Source organism: Vespa crabro, chromosome 13 (genome assembly GCF_910589235.1).
Source record: "Vespa crabro chromosome 13, iyVesCrab1.2, whole genome shotgun sequence".
Lineage (NCBI taxonomy): Eukaryota > Metazoa > Arthropoda > Insecta > Hymenoptera > Vespidae > Vespa > Vespa crabro.
In genome coordinates this window covers 2,380,503-2,401,615 of record NC_060967.1, presented here as the reverse complement: position 1 = coordinate 2,401,615, position 21,113 = coordinate 2,380,503, and the positions used below count along the sequence as shown (strand labels likewise).

At 32.6% G+C, this 21,113-nt stretch overlaps 1 protein-coding gene and 1 long non-coding RNA gene across 3 annotated transcripts in view; one reads left to right on the top strand and one right to left on the bottom strand.

Moving 5' to 3' along the window:
* The window catches only part of LOC124428770 (vesicular acetylcholine transporter), a 59,498-nt gene that overhangs the window by 21,662 nt on the left and 16,723 nt on the right, over positions 1-21,113 (top strand). For both annotated transcript variants that reach the window (XM_046973246.1, XM_046973245.1), the window contains exons 3-4: positions 1,104-1,195; positions 13,703-13,894. In XM_046973246.1, coding sequence (XP_046829202.1) covers positions 1,104-1,195; positions 13,703-13,894 — 284 coding nt within the window. The remainder of the gene's footprint in view (positions 1-1,103; positions 1,196-13,702; positions 13,895-21,113) is intronic.
* LOC124428777 lies at positions 1,978-8,189 on the bottom strand. The gene is made up of 2 exons (XR_006943286.1): positions 7,755-8,189; positions 1,978-7,477 (listed from the first exon to the last, which is right to left on the bottom strand). It is a non-coding gene; the product is annotated as an uncharacterized LOC124428777 (long non-coding RNA).

Sequence of the window (21,113 nt, the reverse complement as noted above, 5' to 3'; positions counted from 1 at the left end):
CTTTCTTTTTCACACACGCATACATACATCCATTCATTCCATTCAACAATACGTATTATACATTCATACACTTTACAAAATGCTAATAATATATTTCATTGTTAATAATTCTTATTGCAAATGGAATTATTTATATTATTCGATTGATAAATTTTAATGAAATCATCGCTCGATGATTTAATTTCATTCAAATTTCTCAACAATTTTACGTTCCTCTTTAAGACAACGAGCAAACAAATAAATCGTAACAGTGGAAATCTTGTAAGGAAGGGTATGAAACTGTTCCTTAATATTGAACAGAATTTGGTACTTTCGGGAAACGTCGTTAATACGAAAGAGACAAAGCGATCCGTCATCAAGCCGTTTAATGAAAGTCGCGCCCATAATTTTAGTTGGTTTAAGACGCGACTAACACAACAGAGAAAGTAAGAGATAGAAGATAACGATCACGAGGGTGAAAGAGAGAGAGAGAGAGAGAGAGAGAGAGAGAAACAGAGGTAAAGTCGAAGATGGAAGTTTAACACTTAATCCAGCAATATGAAACTCCCCTGTGGCCTGTCGTAACCTACGTTCTTCCACGCCTACTCGTATTATACTTTACGATCAGGGATATTTAACTTTCTTAAAGTTGAAAGTTCGTGTCAAATAAAAGAATATTTCAAAAGATGTTTAAAATTATTTAATAAAAGATAAGAAATTTATCAATGATATTATATATCTTTACAAATGTAAAACATTAACGCACGATTTTTATCTTTTATCTTTGAAATTATTCATAGTTTGTTCTAGACAATAGTCAACATTAATCTTTTAATATAAATATATATATTTAAATGTGTAATAATAATAAATATTAAAATATATAAAAATAATATAGAATTCGTTACTTAACTTTTTTAAAAGTTATATATTTATGTTCAATAATGGATGAACATTTTTGCGTTTGATTCACTTAAAAAAATTATTGCACTTTTATTTATTGTTCCTCCAAGTGTCATCATTCATCAAAATGGATAATGCAGAACCAAATATCGTAAAATATGTCAGCCGATAAATAATGCAATTTTCTCTTGAGCTATTTATCTTTTTCTTTTTCTTTTCAGAGGGATGGCGAGAGTCGGTGTTGGGGGCCCCGCGTCGTTTGCTGGTGACTCTCGGTAGTCTCTCCAGGGACAGCTCGTCTTGTCCAGCTACGGTAAGTCGTCACTTTGTTCCTTATCCCTTATCGATCAATTTCTATCTCTCGTGCATTCGTTTGTTGTTCTTCTTCTTGAATAAGAAGAAAACGACACGATGACGAAAACGACGAAGAATAAAGTCTTCGATTATCTTAAAAAAAGAAAAATCAAAATAAAAGAAAAAAACATAATAAAAAAAAAAAAATAAATAAATAAAAAATAACTAATCGATAAGGTAAAACGCTAAATTAAAAATTGTGAATAGATAATGGGCTAATATTTTCTTCGCAAACAAGTAAACAAGTTAATAATAATTACGTATAATTATTATCGGATATGATTGTTAATCATAAAGAATATATAATCGCAACGATCAATGTCATAGTAATTATCGAACGTGTGATTAAGTTATTATCATTATTATCATTATTTTTATTATTATTATTATTAGTAAATATTAATTAACTACATCCATTATATGATAATATCGAACAATATTTCATTTGATTCCGTGATTGACAATTACGATTTGTCTATATGTTCGAATCTACGAAATAATTATTTAATAATCATCGTGTCTTACACGAAGCATTATGACTAATACACATTATAAATATTTTATCGTTAATTACAATCGATAATTACAATATTACAATGGACTTACAGTAATCATTTTTCTAATTTCTATTCGTAAAGTATTGTTACGAAACAATTCAAAAATATAACAAAAGAAATATTTTTCCTTAAATTTTTCTTCTTTTTCTTTCTTATCGATAAACTTTTTGCATTTATTTTTCCATTTCTTGCCCAGTTAAATTCGTATCAGTTCCTTTTCGCAAAAGTCTTGCTTGTAAATGTAAATCGACGGCCATCTCCTAGCGCACCCTCGAAATCGCCGTAAAGAGATGAGAAAGAGAGAGAGGAGGGGAGAGAAAAAGAGAAAGAGAGAGAGAGAGAGAGAGAGAGAGAGAAATAAAAAGCTGTGTGGTAGAAGCCGCCTTCAGGCGATATATGTAAATGACACGTAGCCGGCTTTGGATAAAATCTCGTTACCAACGCGACAGTGACGCGAGCCAACGAAGATAAAAGCAAGCAGCAAGCAACGCTGACAAAAAGAGAAAGAGATTTTAAACAGATACAAAGAAGGATCTATCTGAGAAAGAAAAACGAAAAAAAAAAAAAAAGAAAAAACGAAAAACAAAAAATTCTATTACTTATTATTATTCTTCCCTTTAAAAGATTCGTAAATACAAATTAACATCTTAATAATTATATATTTTCTAATCCTACAAGAGAGAAAAAAAAAAAAAAAAAAAAAAAGAAAAACACCAAAAGAATAATACAAACGAAATCTACAATATATTATTACATAACCGATACGATGTATCGTAGTATAATATACTCAATACTGTACTTATACCATAATATATTATATAACATACTATATATAATTGATATACGAAATTATATATACCGACAAAACATCATTATCTCTTGACTAACGAGTTATCTCATAGTTCTATATAAAAGGTTTAACGTCACTTCTTCTCGCGGATAACGTTCTATAGCTTTTACGAAATTCAATCTAAAAAAAAAAAAAAAAAAAAAAAAAGAGAAAAAAAAAAGAAAAGAAAAGAAAAAAAAAGAAAGCAATTATGGTGATAAATTCCCTTGGGATAAGCTTGAGGAAGAAGCTTCGTGGTGCGAATGATGGAAAAGCGAAGATCCGTCAGGAAAAAGTATTTCCCATCCCACAGAAAGAGAGAGAAAGAGAGAGAGAGAGAGAGAGAGAGAGAGAGAGGCTTTGAACTAACCGGAAACACACGTGATCTTTCCCAAAACTTTCGTAAACGAGAATGAAGTAATCACAAACTCAGTTTCTATTCTGTAACATACGACTATTTCTAATTCATTTCTAACTTCTTCGTAGACTTATATATTGATTAACTATGTCATAGACTCGTCGTACATTGACTAACTCATTTCTTAAATTCATATATTTATGAATTTCCTCATAGACAGATTATATATTTGAAATGTCGAAAAGAGAAAACATACCGAGAGAAATATAAAAAAAAAAAAACAAAAAAAAAAAAGAAAAAAAAATTAATACTAATATTTAAATTAATAAACGAATAATATATTTTCAGCTAATACTCGTTCTTACTTATAATCACATTGAGTTCAAGTTGCTAAAATGAGTCTCTCCCTGCAACTCCCCCCCCCCGCGCTCGCCCCCTGACATAGACGAGACTAAAGATTTTCTCGTTGTTGTTGAGAGGAGTAGGGGAAGAAAAACGATATAGATTTCTAAATATAACACGAGGAGAGTACGATTTAGCTTACTCGATGACCGCTATTCGAACATCGAAATCTATGTTGTTCGAGATTGTACGGATAAAAGAAGAAAGAAAAAAAAAAACATGTCGATAGAGGGGGGAAAAAAAAAAAAGAAATTAATCAGAAAGAAATATTTTAATAACGATAAGAAATAAATCGTGTTCTACGTTAGTCCGACAAATAAGAATCCAATAATTACAAATATTGTATTTAATTAATACAAAATAACGGGAAAGAAAATTGACGTGACGCGACGCGATTAAAACACAAATTAACGATCTTGTTAATTTGGTAAGAAAGCAACTCGTAAATCATATCACGCGTGAATATATACATATTTCACATAGATACATATATAAATATGAGAGAAGGTTGAGAATGTACATACATATATATATATATATATATATATATATATATATATATATATATATACATACACACACTCATATATATATATATATATAAGAAGTAAAAGCGAATAGACGAAGAGCTGCAGACGTCCATAAGAAAATTGCTTCCTCGAATCGAGGGCGCTTGGAAGTCTCCTAAACGGAAGAAAAGAGTATTATAGGTGTATGATGTAAGAGAAAGAGAAAGAGAAAGGAAGAGAAAAAGAGAGAGAGAGTGAGTGAGAGAGAGAGAGAGAGAGAGAGAGAGAGAGACAGAGAGAAAGATGCAAGTAAAGTGGATAAAAAAAAAAGGAGAGAAAGTACCGTTGATAGGGCGAGAGAGGAACTCCGTCGTGCTGTTCGCCGTGTCACTTCAGATATTGCTTTTATATTGGATTTTCGGTCTTATTTTACAAAACGAGAAGAACCACCAAAAGCCTTTGATTTTTTTTTTTTTTCTGCACCCTTCAAAGTCTCCTTTCTCTCTTTCTCATTCTATCCTTTATTTCTTGAATTATTACCTCCTTATTTTCTCTGCTCCGTCAAACACCTTCCTTTTACCTAAGCAGAAAAAGAAATAATTATTACGAAGAAAATGTATATAGTCGATAATAAATACGAGAATATGAAATAGAAAGGAAAAAAGAAAGAAAAGAAGAAACAAAAAAAAAAAAAAAAAAAAGAAGAAATGAAAGAAACAAGGATAAAACTTGGAAATGGAATACGTGGCCGTATTCCTGGCGTATCGATCAGCAAACCAGATACAACACACCACGCCCACCTATCAATTAACGAACCTTCCTAAAGCGGGTATATACGAAAAAAAAAAAAAAGAAAAAGAAAAAAGAAAAAAGAAAATAAGAAAAGAAAAAAAAAATATATAGATCGCAACAACGCAAACAATATCTTTTTTTTTTTTTTTTTTTTACATGGTCAAAGGATTTAGATATTTTATATGATATATAAGTGTACTCGATCGTAAAACACTTAACACTCGAGTAAATCAATTTAATAATTTTATCTATTAATATCTAATCTCTCTTTTTCTCTTTCTCTTTCTCTCTAACGGAGATTAGCAAATTATTGATCCTATTAAGTCGTAAACGGTATATTTAACGGTTCATTGAATCATACTCAAGATATTTTCGATAGATTATGTTAGCTTTAAATATTAGCGATATATATATATATATATAAATAACACACATACACATAAGAGTGCGCGCGCGCATGATATTATATCGATGGAAAATCGGCTTAGGTCAAAGGCGTTGAACATGGTAAAGCCGCGGCTTCGCTTATTCCACCTGGCCAAGCCCGTGGTATTCGAGCCCTTCATGTATCCCATTAAACGGAGCAACCACGATAGCCAGGCTTTTCTCCACCTGCTGCTATTACTACTACTACTACTACTACTACTACTACTACTACTACTACTGCTACGGCTGATGCTGATGCTGTTGTTACCGCTGCTGCTGCTGATGCTGTTGCTACTATTACTATTGCTATTGCTGTTACTGATGCTCCTAGTCTGCAGGCCTTTTCCACTCTTCTTTTACCTCGTAGCTTAGGTGAAAAGGGTGCACCGTCACGAGCGGTCCATAAATAACGCGTTATCTTGAGTTCCGATAGCGAGCTAATTTATTTACGAATCATTCCTGACCCCTGAAGGGTGCCTTGCGGGCCACGTTTTATGTATGAGTCACGTGCCATCTGCCATACCACCATTCGATCTATTATACCAAGCGGAAACTCTATGTTTAGCTCTGTTATATTCAATGATCCGAATTTCTTTTCTATATTTCTATTTTTCACTCCTTTTTCTCCATCATTATTCTCGATTTATCTGGAATTTTTTTTTTTTAATAAGATTTATTTAAAAAAGAAAAAAATAATAATAATTCAATCGACAAAGATTTCTTTCATTTTATTAATATTAACGCTTGAAATTATGGTAATAACAATCTCGTAAGGTCAAGTTCTTTATCGACGAACGTATGGTACGTACGTATACGATAAATTAGTAACTCGATTCCAAGAAATTTCGTCGTCGATCGATAATGGTCTTGCATATATACACTATATGGTCCAACAAACTTCTTTTAAGTAGCTGTCTCGTGTACAATAAAAAGAACCATAAAACGACCATTACGAGTATTACTTTAACTCACGTTATCGTAGAAAATTATTCTTGAACGAATTTTTACGCATTAAACCAGTTCTAAATCTTTTCTTAATGATAAGCTCGTAAGCTCATTGGATTTTCAAAATAATATATAAAATACATATGAAAATGTGTTGAGTTAATATTAAACGAATACGATTGAAATCTTTGACAAAAAAAAAGAAAAAAAAAAAAAAAAAAAGAAAAAAAGAACAAGAAAAAGGAAAAGAAAAAAAAAAAAGAAAAAAACCAAGATAATTCATCAAAATGATAAGCGGGATAAAAAAAAATGATTCGACGACAAAAATTTCTCGAATAAATGAAATATAATAATATCGATTAATGTAGATTTTCACAAGCGAGTTAGAGACTTAGAAATGGAATAAGTCAATTTTCGCGTTATTTAATATTCGGGATATATATATGTATTAACTAAATCTCTCTCTCTCTCTCTCTCTCTCTCTCTCTCTTTCTCTCTATGAGAGAAGCCAAGAGGATGCGGTTAAAGAGGATGACACCATAAAGAGAGACCGTACGTGAATAGTACTGATATTGAAAAGTTAGTTCGATCGAAGTCGTTCATACGCGTCGTTTCACCAACACGAGAGATGAGATTTCTCGTATCGAGCAGAAAAAAAATGTATAACTCAAGTTCGACGTATCGCCAGTCGTTCTTCCACTTTCGCTAATAAGCATGATCAAGGGAAGAAGAGTTGCAGCAAGCTAGAAGAGCTCTGCTCGGCCAACTTCAAAGCAAAATGACAACTCGTGAGTGTCGCTAACTAAACTCTCCCCCACCAGTTCGTTGCTAACTCGTAGATATCAACAAACGAGAAAAGAGAGAGGAGAGAGAGAGAAGAGAGAAATAGAAGCGAGTTTGCCATTTCCAATCCCAGTCCATTTCGTGATTAAGCGTAAACTTCTGAAGTTGCCCCTGAGGATGCTTCGTAAATAAGAGAGTTGAGCAAACGAGCAGTTCGTCGGTGATCAGTTGACAGAGGCACTCCTAAAAATTTCCACGAATTTTTCTTTCCACACAAAACGTACTAATAATGATTTTTTCGTTTTCTCTAGAATCTTCGTTATCTGTAAAAAAAAAAAAAAAAAAAAAAAAAAAGAAAAAAAAAAGGACACGAATAAATGAATCTTTATCGAACGATTATTTTGATAACAGTGATAACATGATACGAGAAGAAGTTTTTACTTGTATTCCATTCTCGAGGATATCGAATTGCTAATGGCGTAAAGTAAACCTGCCAGCATAAAAACGTACGCTACGTGTGTAATTGAAGGGTTGCGTTAGAATCCCCTACGAGATATCTTTGGCCCTTTCTCTCTTATTCATTCTAACCCAGGCAATATCATCTCATTCTGGTCGTTCTGTCTAATTGCTCGTCGAAGTTCTACGGGATAAAAAAAAAAAAAATATATATATATATATATATATATGTATATAATTACACTAGTGAATTAAAGTAAAGTACTCAGAGAGCATTCCCCAAAGACAACGAGTTCGTTGTAATTAGCAAACATTTTCGTTCGCTAATGGACATTAACGTGATTGGTCACGTCTCGTTTACTTTAGAAATCAATAAATAAAAATGTTTCAAAGTGATTTCATTGGTATGATCGTTTATCAAAGTAAAAAAAAAATTTCGAAAATGTTTGTCAATGATTTACTTCATAAAAAATCCCATATAAATCTTCCATAGGGAAGAAGAACGATAGGTATTCTCCTATTCGTTGGGGGTCAAGTTCTCGGTCGCCTCATTAGAAACGCGAGCGTGGTTCCCCGGCGTTGTGCTCTCCAATTACCGTACAACCCGCTTTCGGCTCCGAGCAGGTTCAAACTCTCTGCGTGTCTCATTGGCGTAGACATCAAAGTCTGATGAAAAATTATCAGAAATTTATATAAATCATTTATTCATATTCGAGATAAGAAAGGACAGTTCCATGCATTTAAAAAATTGAATTTAATTAAGGTATTCAAATTATCTCTATATCTGTATGTATGTATGTGTGTGTGTGTGTGTGTGTGTGTGTGTGTGTGGGTGTGCGCATGTGTATGTATGTGTATTTGCATAATGAAAATAAAGAGAATTAAAATCAATATAAGTTTAAACTAAAAAGTTTAATAAATATGCTTTATGATAATTGACATTATTTGTAATAAAATCAATTTTTATCGTAGTAGCAAATTTCTATTGGAATAGAAAGAGATTACATTTATTAATTATTATTTAACACACAAAAGAAAAAAAGAATAATAATTATGTGACAATATTATAAAAAGTTGATAACGATTATATATTGTAGATACTTTTTTTACAAATGTTGCCTACGCCAATGGTTTAACCAGTGGAAAACTCTCTCTCTTTCTCTCTCTCTTTCTTTCTCTCTCTCTCTCTCTCTCTCTCTCCTATTCGCCCTCCTACAAAGAGTTCGCGCGACGTGGCGTTCACGCAAAATCCGTAATTGCTTCGCACGGTTGCGCATCACCAACTGTTTGCCAATTTGTTCGATTTGCCGGTGTTTGCTCAGAGAAGTAGGAAACAACGTTCATCCTTTCCTCGCGCTCTTTTCTCTTTCTGCAAAACTTTCCTCGTTGGACGTAATGGTGTCACGACGTGATATTATGGCCACCATGGAAAAGAGGAAATAATTTTGTTATAATTCAATACAAGGAAATAATTTCGATAGATAATAAAAAAATTAATTTCAACAAATTTGATCAACGCTATCGTGAATAAAATTTGGTTTCTTCAAAGAAACAATATAAAAAAAAAAAAAAAAAAAAAAAATCTTTTTAAATTTATACTTCCGTTCATATAACAATTACAAAACTTAATTACATTTATATTTACCTTATCAGTTTTTGACAAATCGATTTTAAATAAAAAAAAAAAAAGAAAAAATAATAATCATTTTTAACTTTCAAGATGAAATTATGGCCATGATAATATTATAAAAATATATCCAAGGTGATTTTTACGAATCAAACAAATTATATCTTTACTAACAAGTTTTCTTTTTAAAGATCGCGACAGCAACCCTCTGAAATGAACGCTTCAGAAGAAAATTAGGATGAATGCGAGCTATTAATCGAATACGATCGGTCTCGAAAAGAAATCTAAAAAAAAAGAAAAAAAAAAAAAAGCTTGAAGAGTATTTGTACAACGAAGAAAAAAAAAAGGAAAAGGAAAACGAGAGGAGCGAGCATTGGAGTTCATTTCTTTCATAAAAAAAAAAAAAAAAAAAGAAGGAAAAAAAGAAAAGAAAAAAAGAGAGGAAAGAAAAAAAGAAGAAAGAGAGAAGAAAAAAAAAAATCGTCGTCAGAGCTGAGCAAAGAAATAAAAGAATATTCAGACACGCTTTCCCCAAGATGAATTCCCGTGGAACGATTTTCTCAAGCCACGTTTAAGATGACTTTGATCGCAGTAGTTTCGACGAGGAAGAAATTGGCGCGAGAAATTTCAGCGAGCACCCAAACCCAAAGCGATTCCTCCTTGCAAGCCCTAACGATGCTAAAGGTATTGGGTGTTGTGGTGTTGGTTGGAAGTAAACGAGTTCCTCGGCCTCTTTGCTACCCCCGGAGCCATCGAAAACTTACCAACCCCCTCGTAGTGTTAAGACTACGGAGAGAAAGAGAGAGAGAGAGAGAGAGAAGGTAGAAGGAGAGAGGACGTAAAGACCGAGTCGAGTTTATCAAAGCGCACACCAAAGTGTTCCCTAGGGATGAGTCCGATTATATGAACTCGGTGAATGACATAAGAAAAAAGAAAAAGAAAAAGGAAAAAAAAAAGAATAAAGGAAAAAAAGGAAAAAAAAGAAACAAAATATACAAGCAAATCTTTATCATCTTAATAATGATAACAAGATAAAAAGAAAGTAATCTTGAATTTTCGAATAGGGACAAAAAAAAAAGAAAAAATCATTAAAAAAGAGAAACACAAAGTCAATTGGTGGATAGACCGACCATAACAAATACAAAGAACTAGATAAGGATTATGAGACGGCAATTCGTGACGCCTAGTGACATTCGCTAAGGGAAAAAGCTTTGTTTGGAGGGAGAGGGATCAGAATGTACACCATGAAATCCAATGTGGTCGTTCTGGGATTGAAGAAAAGAATAGAATGAAAGAGAGGAAATTTCGAGTGCCAGTACTTCTTATCGATGCAAAACACTGCGCGGAGGGTCGCAGCAATTAACAGATAACAAGGTTTCCTCCCTCGTCACCCCTCCAATTAGTAACACCCTGGACCCACCCTCTCTTTTCTCTCTCTCTCTCTTTCTCTCTCTTTCATCCCTCTCTCTGCTTCTGGCAGAACCAAAACGTACATCCCCGAGGCCGTCTCCACCCTCCATGTAAACCCTCCTCCTTTCTCTCTCTCTTTCTCTATCTACAAACTCCGTTGGATCGTCTCTCTCTCTCTCTCTCTCTCTCTCTCTCTCTCTCTCTCTCTCTCTCTCTCTCTCTCTCTCGTCTCTTTCTTCTTCTGTTTGCATATCGAGTGACTCTACCAGTCCATTGGGAATTTCGATGAGATATTGCAAGGTGCTGCTATAATCATAGAAGAACAGACGCGTTATGTTAGAAATTTATAATACACTAGAGTGACATCATCAAAGATCATCCCTCTTATGAATTTCTTTGAAGAAGAAAAAAACAAAAGAAAAAAATAAATAAATAAATAAATAAATAAATAAAAAATTTTCTTTAAAAAGAAAAGAAATAATTTCATTCAATGTGTCTGGTGTCAATGAAGAAAGGAAAAAGAAAAAAAAGAAAGAAACGAGGATACAGAGAAATATTTCGAAAATTCTCTATATGAAATGCAACATCCACGAATAAAGGTCGTGAATGAAAGATAAAGAGAGAAAGGAAAAAAGGGCTAGTCTATTCTGGTCGTCGGACGAACGACGAAATTATTTCGAATTCAGTAAGCTCGAATAACAGGGCACGTCCGATTGATTATTATCGAATCGGACAAACGAGGGTGCTTGATCGAAACTATTGAACCATTTTGAATTACGATATCCTACAGTTCTCCCGTCACTATGTTTACACCTAATTACACCAATCACGTACAAATTAGATCGGTCACCTAGCTAATTATAACCCTGCCATATATTATAAAATTTTTAACTTGAAAAAATTACATGTATCGTAAAAATTAAATTAGAATTATTCATTCTTATCCTGAACGAATTTGCAACGATCAATGCAATTTATTTATCGTTGATATTTATTGTAAACAGACATGCGTTGATAAAAATTAGAAATTTTATTAGTAGATTTTATGATAGATATTCTTTTTGCAAAAAAAAAAAAAAAAAAAAAGAAAAAGAAGAAAAAAAGAGAAAAAGAACAGAAAAGGAAATAAAAAACGTGACATCGTATAAATTGTCAGATAAGAGATAAATATACAATTTCAATAAAGTTACATAGAATGTATAACATACCGTTATCTGTCTTTTAATAATAACATTAATCTATCGGTTTTTTATTTGCTAAGTTAAAAGAAAAAAAAAAATAAAATAAATAAAATAAAATAAAATAAACTAAAATAAAATAAAATAAAAAAAAAAAAAAACAACGCATATATTTTTCTTCGCATATCATTGATTTCTATTCGCTTATACACTTGACGTGAAACGAACCAAACATAAAAACTGATAGACGATAATAATAAAAAAATAAAAAATAAAATAAAAAAAAAAAAAAAAAGAATAAAAAGAAAATGAAAGAAAATGAAAGAAAATAAAAAATAGAAGAGTTTCGCATTATCGAAGGTGTTCAATGTTGTTAGCTAGTAATACAAGTTATGACTATTCTACGAATTTTTTCGAAATAATTTCGATCTAGACCATTTTCAAATAGGAAAATTGCTTGAATAGGATAGAGAAGGTAAAGAGAGAGAGAGAGAGAGAGAAAAAGTGATCCAGGACAGGTCGGTGCGTATGAGGTCGTTAGTAGAGTTTCCAGCGGTGCATATCAATGAGGTCTATGAAAGGGGAGCGAAAATCTCATGGGAATAAGGACACCCGTTATACGAAGGAACGAAAGAAGGTAACCGTATCTCGCGAGATACGTTACGTTCGAGAGGGTTGGTTGGTTAGAACGCAACAAGAATTTTTCAGAATCTAACTGACTCATGGGTGCTTAACGATAATCTGACTCCGTTACTAAAAGACGATTTTTCGGGATTCGTTTCGTGCCTCGAATAAAATGTCTATCATGATCTATCTAGGATATATTCCCTTACTTATCTCTCATGTGTCGCATATTACTCGTGGAAAAATTTTCTCGAGTATCACCTCGATTATCATTGAACACCTAATTTCGTCTTATACGTATACTCCCCGTCCATTGATTAAAATTCTCTATATTGATATATATACAAAATTATATTATTATATTTCACTTATAATTACCAAATCGCATTAATTAGTAGAAAAAGATTTGTACGCTTGTCGTAAAAAAAAAAAAAAAAGAAAAAAAAAAGAAAAAAAAAAAAGAAAAGAAGAAAAGAAAAGAAAAAAAAAAAGAAAGAAAGAAAAAACAATCCGTAAAATTGTGAATAAATCAAGAAATAGAAAAGACTAACAAAAGACAAAAAAAGAAAGAGAAAAAATAAAAATAAAAAAAAAAGAAAAAAAAAAGAAAATAAATTAATTCAAATTCGTTCTAATAAAAATATCGATTTTCAATATATATATCGTTAATAGAAACTTATAGATCTATTATGAACTATCGAGACTCCTAGACTCCTATCTCTCGAACTTATTATAATCATCTTTCCTTACGCTTTTTTTCTCGATCATTCAACAGAAAAATTCAAGCCGAAGGATCGAAGGGTAGTGGACTCAGCTTATGCGAATGTATTCGTACGTAGGTATGTGTGTATGTGTGTGTGCGTTCGGGTCACAAAGTTGGTCTTGTTAGGCCGCGGCGAAAGGGGATTCTGATCAACGAAGCGTGCGAGCCCTAAGGGCTCTTCCTCTACCAGACACGCTTCGTTTCTCAATTGATTCTTTATTTTACAATCGCTCGTGGCCTTCTTTCCGGAGGACCGCGGAACACGTCGTGCGGGATAAGGACGTTAGATGCTTATCGTACCACCCTTCTTCCTTTTCGATGTATATTTTTTCTTTTCTTTTCTTTTTTATTGTCATTTTCCTTTTTCAACGAATACTTAAAAAACTTCGTTCTCTTTCGTTCCGTGTAAAAACGTAAAAATGTAAAAACGTAAAAATTCTATTCAATCGCCTATTGTAAACAATGTTCCATTGATCGAGGTTAAAAGAAAATGCAATTAATTTTTTGAAATAAAAGAAAATGAAATAAAAAAGAAAAAAAAAAAAAAAGAAAAAATAAAAAAGAGAAAAAAGAAAATCTCCATTTATTGAAAACAAATCGAAATAATTATTGTCATAAACGTGATTTAAAATTGAACTAATAAAATGATCGATTAAAATTATGTACTTTGCAAATAACAAAAAAATTTTTAGTAGAAATGAAAAATTGTCTCTTTCGTTAATCCCCTAATAAATTAATTATCATAATTCTAATATATAATCCTAATATATTATTCTAATATATAATCAGAATATATAATCATTGCAGAAAATCGAACCTCTACCCAGTCTTCCAGTTCCGGATTTGGAAACAACCATGCAAAAATATCTAGCACAAGTTGAAGTAATAACACCGAATCATTTGGAGAAGACACGAAGTTTGGTTAGAGGATTTTTATCTGGATCTGGACCAAAATTGCAACAATATCTTTTGGAACGTAGACACAAGATGAATAATTGGGTAAGTTTTAATTTAAACAATTATAATACGAATATTGTGTTATTATATGTTAACTACATATGACAATATATATTGTCATTGTTCTTTTTCTGTCTTTTTTTTTTTTTTTTTTTTTTTTTCCCCAAAAACAAAATAAACGAAAGATAAAAAGTCGTTTCAATGATATCTTCTTCTTGTCTGATTAAATATTCTCATGGAACAAGAAAGAAATAAGGGATTTAGATATGTCATAAAAGAGAGAGAGAGAGAGGGACAAAGAGATACTGATAAAAAAAGACAAGAATGGCGAATCTTTTTCTCTGACTAAGTGGCACAACAGCACTTTCGTTTTAAGCCATCATGCCTCGAGAGAATTTACCTTCCGTAACGGTTGGTCCTACGCCATTGTAAGCATCCCTTTTCTCTCTCTCTCTCTCTTTCTCTCTCGTACATATTCGTCGAATATCCGCGTGTGTCCTTCGTGACTTTTGCGATCTTTCCCCCGTGTCTAGCACGCTTCGCACGTTCCCGTGGGATTCTTGGGCCGATGCATGCTGGCTGCTATACCATAAGCCAGACCCTACACCCTTCGTCCACCCACCCTCGCTTCGCAAAGCCCCCCGTGGCACATAAATAAATAAATAAATGGATTTACGGGGGCCTATGTACGCTACCTCTCTCTTCTTCCTCTATACTCATGCCTTTTCTCCTTCTATGCTTGAGTAAAGAGGGACGAGAGGGAGTAAAGGAATATCAGAGCAAAAGAGAGAAAGAGAGAGAAAAAGAGAGAGACGAGAGAGACGAGAGTTCTTGCACAATGCAAATATTATAGGAAATGGAACGAAAAGAGAGAAGGGTTGCATTCTATACGATAATAAAAAAAATAAAACGAGATTCACTTATGTATATATATATATATATGTATATATATATATATTTTTTTTTGTATAGAATTTAATAAGCATATAGCGTGAATTAAAAATTGTGTTCATCTTAAGATCAATGAAGAAACATAATAATACATCTACGAATAAAACTTGTGAAGTATTTTTTATCGAAATAATAAAATAATAGTAATATTTATGAAAGAAACTACGTACAATTGTCTTTTATATAAATATTATTATTATTTTATCATAAATGTTTTGAAAATAATTTGGGAATAATTAAAAATTTTTATATTTCATATTTCAAAAATTTATCTGCTTTTATAAAAGGCATCATTACTTCTTAAACATTAAAAACTTCGTTAAGAAAAGTCTAAAAAGTTCGGTTTGGAAGGATCAAAAAAAGAAAAAAAAAAAAAAAAAAGAAATGAAGGATATCCATGAAGAAGTCGTTAACTAGCAAAAAATAAGTAAATAAAAAAAAAAAAAAAAAAGAAAAAAAGAAGAAAAATATTCGAACCTATTGGAATTACTTTTACGAGAGGGTAGAAATAAGAAAATGTTTGGATATCAAGTTAGATTGAATTTCCTTTTCGTTGAAATGATGTTATTCAGGATTTACTATATAAGCAGATCGATCATTTCACAAATGTGATTGCCCAAGATATGTAGGTGTGTTGTAATTTACATTACGTTACGTTACGTTAATTATCGATGAACCTATTGCTTACATGAAAACATTATTACGAAACTGGTAATCCCTCGTTTTTAAAGCGAACGATCTTTCTGTAATGATCTATAATAAGCCGACATTACCCTTAAGTTGACTTGGAAGATAAATTAATTAATTAATCGGAAACCATGGGAATGGAATTGAATATCGACGATTTGGAGAGAGTGAAAGAAAGATAAAAAAAAAAAATGATCCTCGAGATACAAGATCTGTAAAGGTCTCTCCGATCGATCAGATGAAAACGAAGGCAAAGGAGAAAAGAATTCGCGAGAAAATTGCTTTTTCGTCCCTCTCTCTCTCACTCTCTCTCACTCTCTCTCTCTCTCTTTCTCGCCTAGGGTCCAGCTGAGTCTTTCTTTGGCCCTATTAAAGCCGACAAAACGGAAATGTCGTTTCGTCTGTCGCTAACATACAACAGAAACGATGAAAAAGAATTTTTCAAAAGGTAGACCATCACCTTAGCTACACACAATGTCTCCTTAATATTTCTCTCCACGCGTATATAAAACATTTTTTATATATATTAAATATATTATGGATGATCAAATGATTTTTAAACAGTTCTGGATAGAGAAAGAGAGAGAAAGAGAGAGAGAGAGAGAGAGAGAGAGAGAGAGAGAAAACGTTTATTGTGAAGAAAATTTTAACGATCAAAATGAAGATAAATAAAATGTTAAAATTATTAAAAATTGTTATCTCTCATCAGTTTGATCAAAGTTCCAGATCGAATTTAACGAAACACAGGCGGACGAGAACAGAACAGGGTTGAGTTGGTTCGCGAATGAATAATGGAAGTTTCAATGAAATTTTCCAGCTCGCCGCGGGGCACCTTAATATTAGCTTACCGCCAGCACGATTCTCTCTCTCTCTCTCTCTCTCTTTCTCTGTAGTCAGCCTTAAAGCTCTTTCACTATGACAAAACCCATCGAGCTTACTGCTTGAACTGAGAACCCTTTCTCTCTCCCTTGGACTATATATTATTATCCGTAGCCTTTTCTTTTGACGATTTTTCTCACCTCTAAAAAAAAAAAAAAAAAATATTAACACTTCTTCGAGAAATACAAAAGAAAAATGGGACGAGGAAGAAGAAAAATTGAACGAATGGAGAAAAAAAAATGAACATTGAAAATTATAATATCATTGTCGTCATTAATATAAATTGAAAATATTAAATGTTAAAATTAAGACGATTTAATTATGATGAAATACTATTATCCATATCCATTATTATAATGGTAATAACAAAGAGGACTATGAAAATATATAAAATGGAAAAAGCTCGGAAAGAGCTATTAGCAGGCGAGAGAGTACACGCAAGATAAACGATAAAACCACGAGAAAGAGAAAAAGAGAAAGAGAGAAAGAAAGAGAAAGAGAAAGAGAGAGAAACAGGGAGGGAAAAAGGGAGAAGGGTGAGAGGACACGTGTGCAAACGGGCGTGTGTCGATGCTTTGGAAAAGGGACGTCTCTCTTTACTCCCTACTTCAAGGAGACAGGAAACGACGAAGGACTAGAGGCAATAAACGTTTATAGCCTGGTCAAAAGCTCCATATCGGATGAACGTATCTCTTTCCTGCTTCGTGTAAACTCTAACTCTCTCCAACGGGAACGTTTCTTCGTCGTTCAAAATTTTATCATACCTTTTGAGAATACATATCTCTCTTTGCAAACTTAAAAAAAAAAAAAAAAAAAAAGGGGGGGAGAGAAGAAAAAAAGATCAACATACATATGTCACTTCGTTTCGAGCATAGATCAAACCAAAAGTTCTCAAATGATTTTAAAAGTCGATTACTACTCTTTCTTCCAAATGACTTTTTAAACTTCTGATGATAAGGCCTAATCTTACGGTTTGATGATCTAAACAAAAAAGAATAAAAAAAAAAAAAAAAAAAAAAAAAAAATAAAGAAGTCTAAAGAGTACTCAAAAAGGAATGATTGATCTTTCAAAATGCTTAAGAACTTTTCCCTAATTTCATTCTTTATTTATAATTCGACAAATATATCTTCATAGATATTAAATATTTTATAATAGTAATATTATTGTATAATAAATGATTGATTTCTATACGATAATATCGTATCTTTTTATTTTAATACGTGAAACAAAGGATAAGAAGCGTTAAGAAAATTGCAGTTTTGAGTAGATATAGTAAAGAATAGCAAGAATATCGTAATAGTCAGACCAAGAACGACCAAGTATAGAGAAAGGAAAGCCAGATGCGTTTGGAGGAAGAAGTATGAATTCGAAGGGGAAGGCATAGCGGCCAAGGCGTGGAACCCTAAAGTACGCAACTTTTCTTAGGAATCCCCGTGGGCATGGAACGACGTCTCTCTCAAAAAAGAAAAGAGAGAGAGAGAGAGAGAGAGAGAGAGAGAATGAATGAGGGAGAAGGAAAGAGAAAGAGAAAGAAAGTTTTCCAAGCTCGAAGAAGGAAGAAGGAAGAAAGAAGAGGAAGACGATGAAGAAAGGAAGGAAAGAACGATTCTTGGGAAGGTGACTTCAGCTTTCACACGCGAGAGGAAATTTAAGGGGGAAAATATTTTTCCGTGACACGCGAGACTGTACACACACATACACATACACACATATACACACACGCATATACAAAGCTATGTGATAGCTACTTCTCTTTCTAATGAAAAAGAAAGAAAGAAAGAGAAAGAGAGAGAGAGAGAGAGAGAGAGAGTAAGAGAGTGAGTAAGAGAGAGAAGCAGCTGCATAGGGTCCCTAAAGTTTTCTCTTTTTATTAGTATAGTTCCCATAGCGATCGTGGAGATTCAACGTGTCGAGAATGATCGGAGTTGACGATAAAGGAAGCTTGCTTGCAGTAAATCGATATCCTTCTACGGCTGATGTGTGAAAAAAAAAAAAAAAAAAATGCTTACCTTCTTCCTTCCATCTTCTTTTTGTTGTTGGAGGAAAAAAAAAAAGAAAAGGAAAAAAGAAAAGAAGAAAAAAAAAAAACTCCGATAGAAAGAGAGGAGTCCTTTGTCAAACGAGATGCTCCCTTTGTCGTTCGACTCTGCCACTTCGTTAAAACGCTACCGGGGAAATACTTTGTACCGGCTATCGAAAGTTCCAATGGGATCAACTGTTCCTTTTGTTATGTTGGTTATCCTTGCAATTACGATGGGAAATAACATCGACTAACTTTTATCTCGTTGTTTTATTTTCTTCTCATAGAACGAAAATTTGCCTATTAAGAAAGACCAAAATTAATATTCAAATAATGATTAAGATATAATATTTCATATTAAATATTCATTACAATATATATAACATTATAACACATACACACACACACATATATATAGAGATAGAGTGAGAGAGAGAAATGTTAAGTTTAAATAAAAAAATATAATCCAATAATAAAAAGTAAACATTAAAATAAGTACCTCTCCACGTAACGTTAATCTTGGCAATTTAAATGTTTGTCACCAGTATGGGTTTGTACGATCGGGTATCTCGTAGAGCTTAGGGTAGCGTTGGTAATCCCTTGTTGAAACAGCGCTAAGCCCTTACGGATTGTCTACGGAATCGTTGGTACGATATCGTGAAAATAAAAAAGAGAGAGAGAGAGAGAGAAGAAAAAAAGGGCTATAGAACTCTCTCGCGGTTGGTTCATCACCCTTTTCCATCCATCCCCTATTGTCTTTAACTATGGATCTAACACAGGAGGTATATAAAATGAAGCGTAAAATATAAAAGAGACGAACTTAAAGAAGAAATTCTGAACAATATTCAGCTGTTGAAATGTTTATTTGCTACTCGTTGTTCTTCTATCTTCCCTTTTCTCGTTGAAGTAATAATACGACGAATTTTTTTTTCTCCGACCGTAAAAATATTTCAGTCAGATCGTCAGATGTTCTGAAGGAAAAAGAGAGAGAGAGAGAGAGAGAGAGAGAGAGAGAGAGAGAGAGAGAGAGAAAGAAAAGAAAAAAGAAAGATAAGAATAAAGTTAACGGGGTTTGGAAAAGAGTGATACGATCATACCTAAGAGATCGTTTGTGAAATTGGCTTCGATATATATCCGATGGCGAATGAGAAAATCGTCCCCACGTGAAACACCGAGGAAGAGCCAATCTCACCCTGGAGATTCACGGTAGTATAGTTCTGTGCCTCTATGGACCGCAAGCCTAAAACTTATAATCTTCTGAGATCACTGAGTTGGCTTAGGATACTATACTTCGTTTATCGTTACGATGATACGAAAATCAAATTGATCGAATGAAACTAAACGAATAAATAAATAAATAAATAAATAAATAAATAAATAAATAAATAAATTGATAAATAAAAAGAACAAATTAATTCTATTGACGTTAAATATATATTTGTTTATAAAACTTCCCTGGAACGGAGCCGAACAATTAAATTCCTATTAAATATTTTAATACATGGATTAAGAAAGATTTGTTCGCATATATTGACTTTGAAAAATTGTTAACAACTATTCGGAACATCGAAAGAGTACTTAGATCAAATGGATTGGAGTGACACTTGAAGGAAGACAGTGAACTTGAAGAAGAGGAAGAAGAAGTATAACTTTTGTATTCGAGAAGCACTTAACAACACAAATATTTATGGTATCTTTCAGTTTCAAGCGAGAGAAGGGAAACAAGAAAAAAAAAAAAAAAAGAAAAAAGAATAAAGAAAAAGAAAAACACAAGCCACTGTCTTTTCCAATGGAGAACACGAGTCATGAAATAGGGAAAAGAGAAGAGATGAGAAGAGTAGAGCAAAAAAAAAAAAGGGAGGGGGAGGGAGGGAAAGGAGAAATTCGACCCTCCTCGAATACGCATACCCCGCGGGATTAACCTTTAATTCTATCCTGACTCGCTCCCTTCGGCCTTGAAGAAGGGTCGTCCGTCCTCGTCGCGTCTACCGTGAACATCCTGAATGTTTCTGAAGCTCGACATCGACTGGAAACAAGATGGAAATGAAATTTTCCCAATGGATCAACGAGCGAGATTGCACATCGTCAGAATCCTTCGAAGTTAAAAAAAGAAAGAAAGAAAAAAAAAAGAAAGAAAAATGTATATATATATATATATATATATATATATATATATATATATATACATATATACACATCGATAAAATTTTTTAACAAAGATCATAAATTTTCAAGAAAAAAAAAAGTATATATATATATATATATATATATATATATATATATATATCAATAATATCTCGTACGAGCCAATTAATTTCTCTATGTATTATTTATATTATGCATACATACATAAATACATACATAGAGATATATAGATGTACTATAGAGAGAAACTAAATGGAGTAGCTGGTCCAGCGGATCGATGCGGAGTTACCTGTAAATTCCTCCCCTCCCCCACGTCTCTAAACTTGCGTTCACACGATAAACGCTTAAAAATATTCATTTTTATGGTCATAGAAAAAATGATCATATATAATACATATCATCGTAAAAGTTATATTAAGATTTACATAGTCTAATTCCATTGTCCAGTTTTCTTTTCTATGATTCCATAAAAGCTGCTAGCCTATAGAAAGAAAAAAAGAGAGAGAGAAATAGAGAGAGTGAGAGAGAATGAGAGAGAAAGAGAGAGAAAAAGAAACTACCGAATCATATAATAGAAA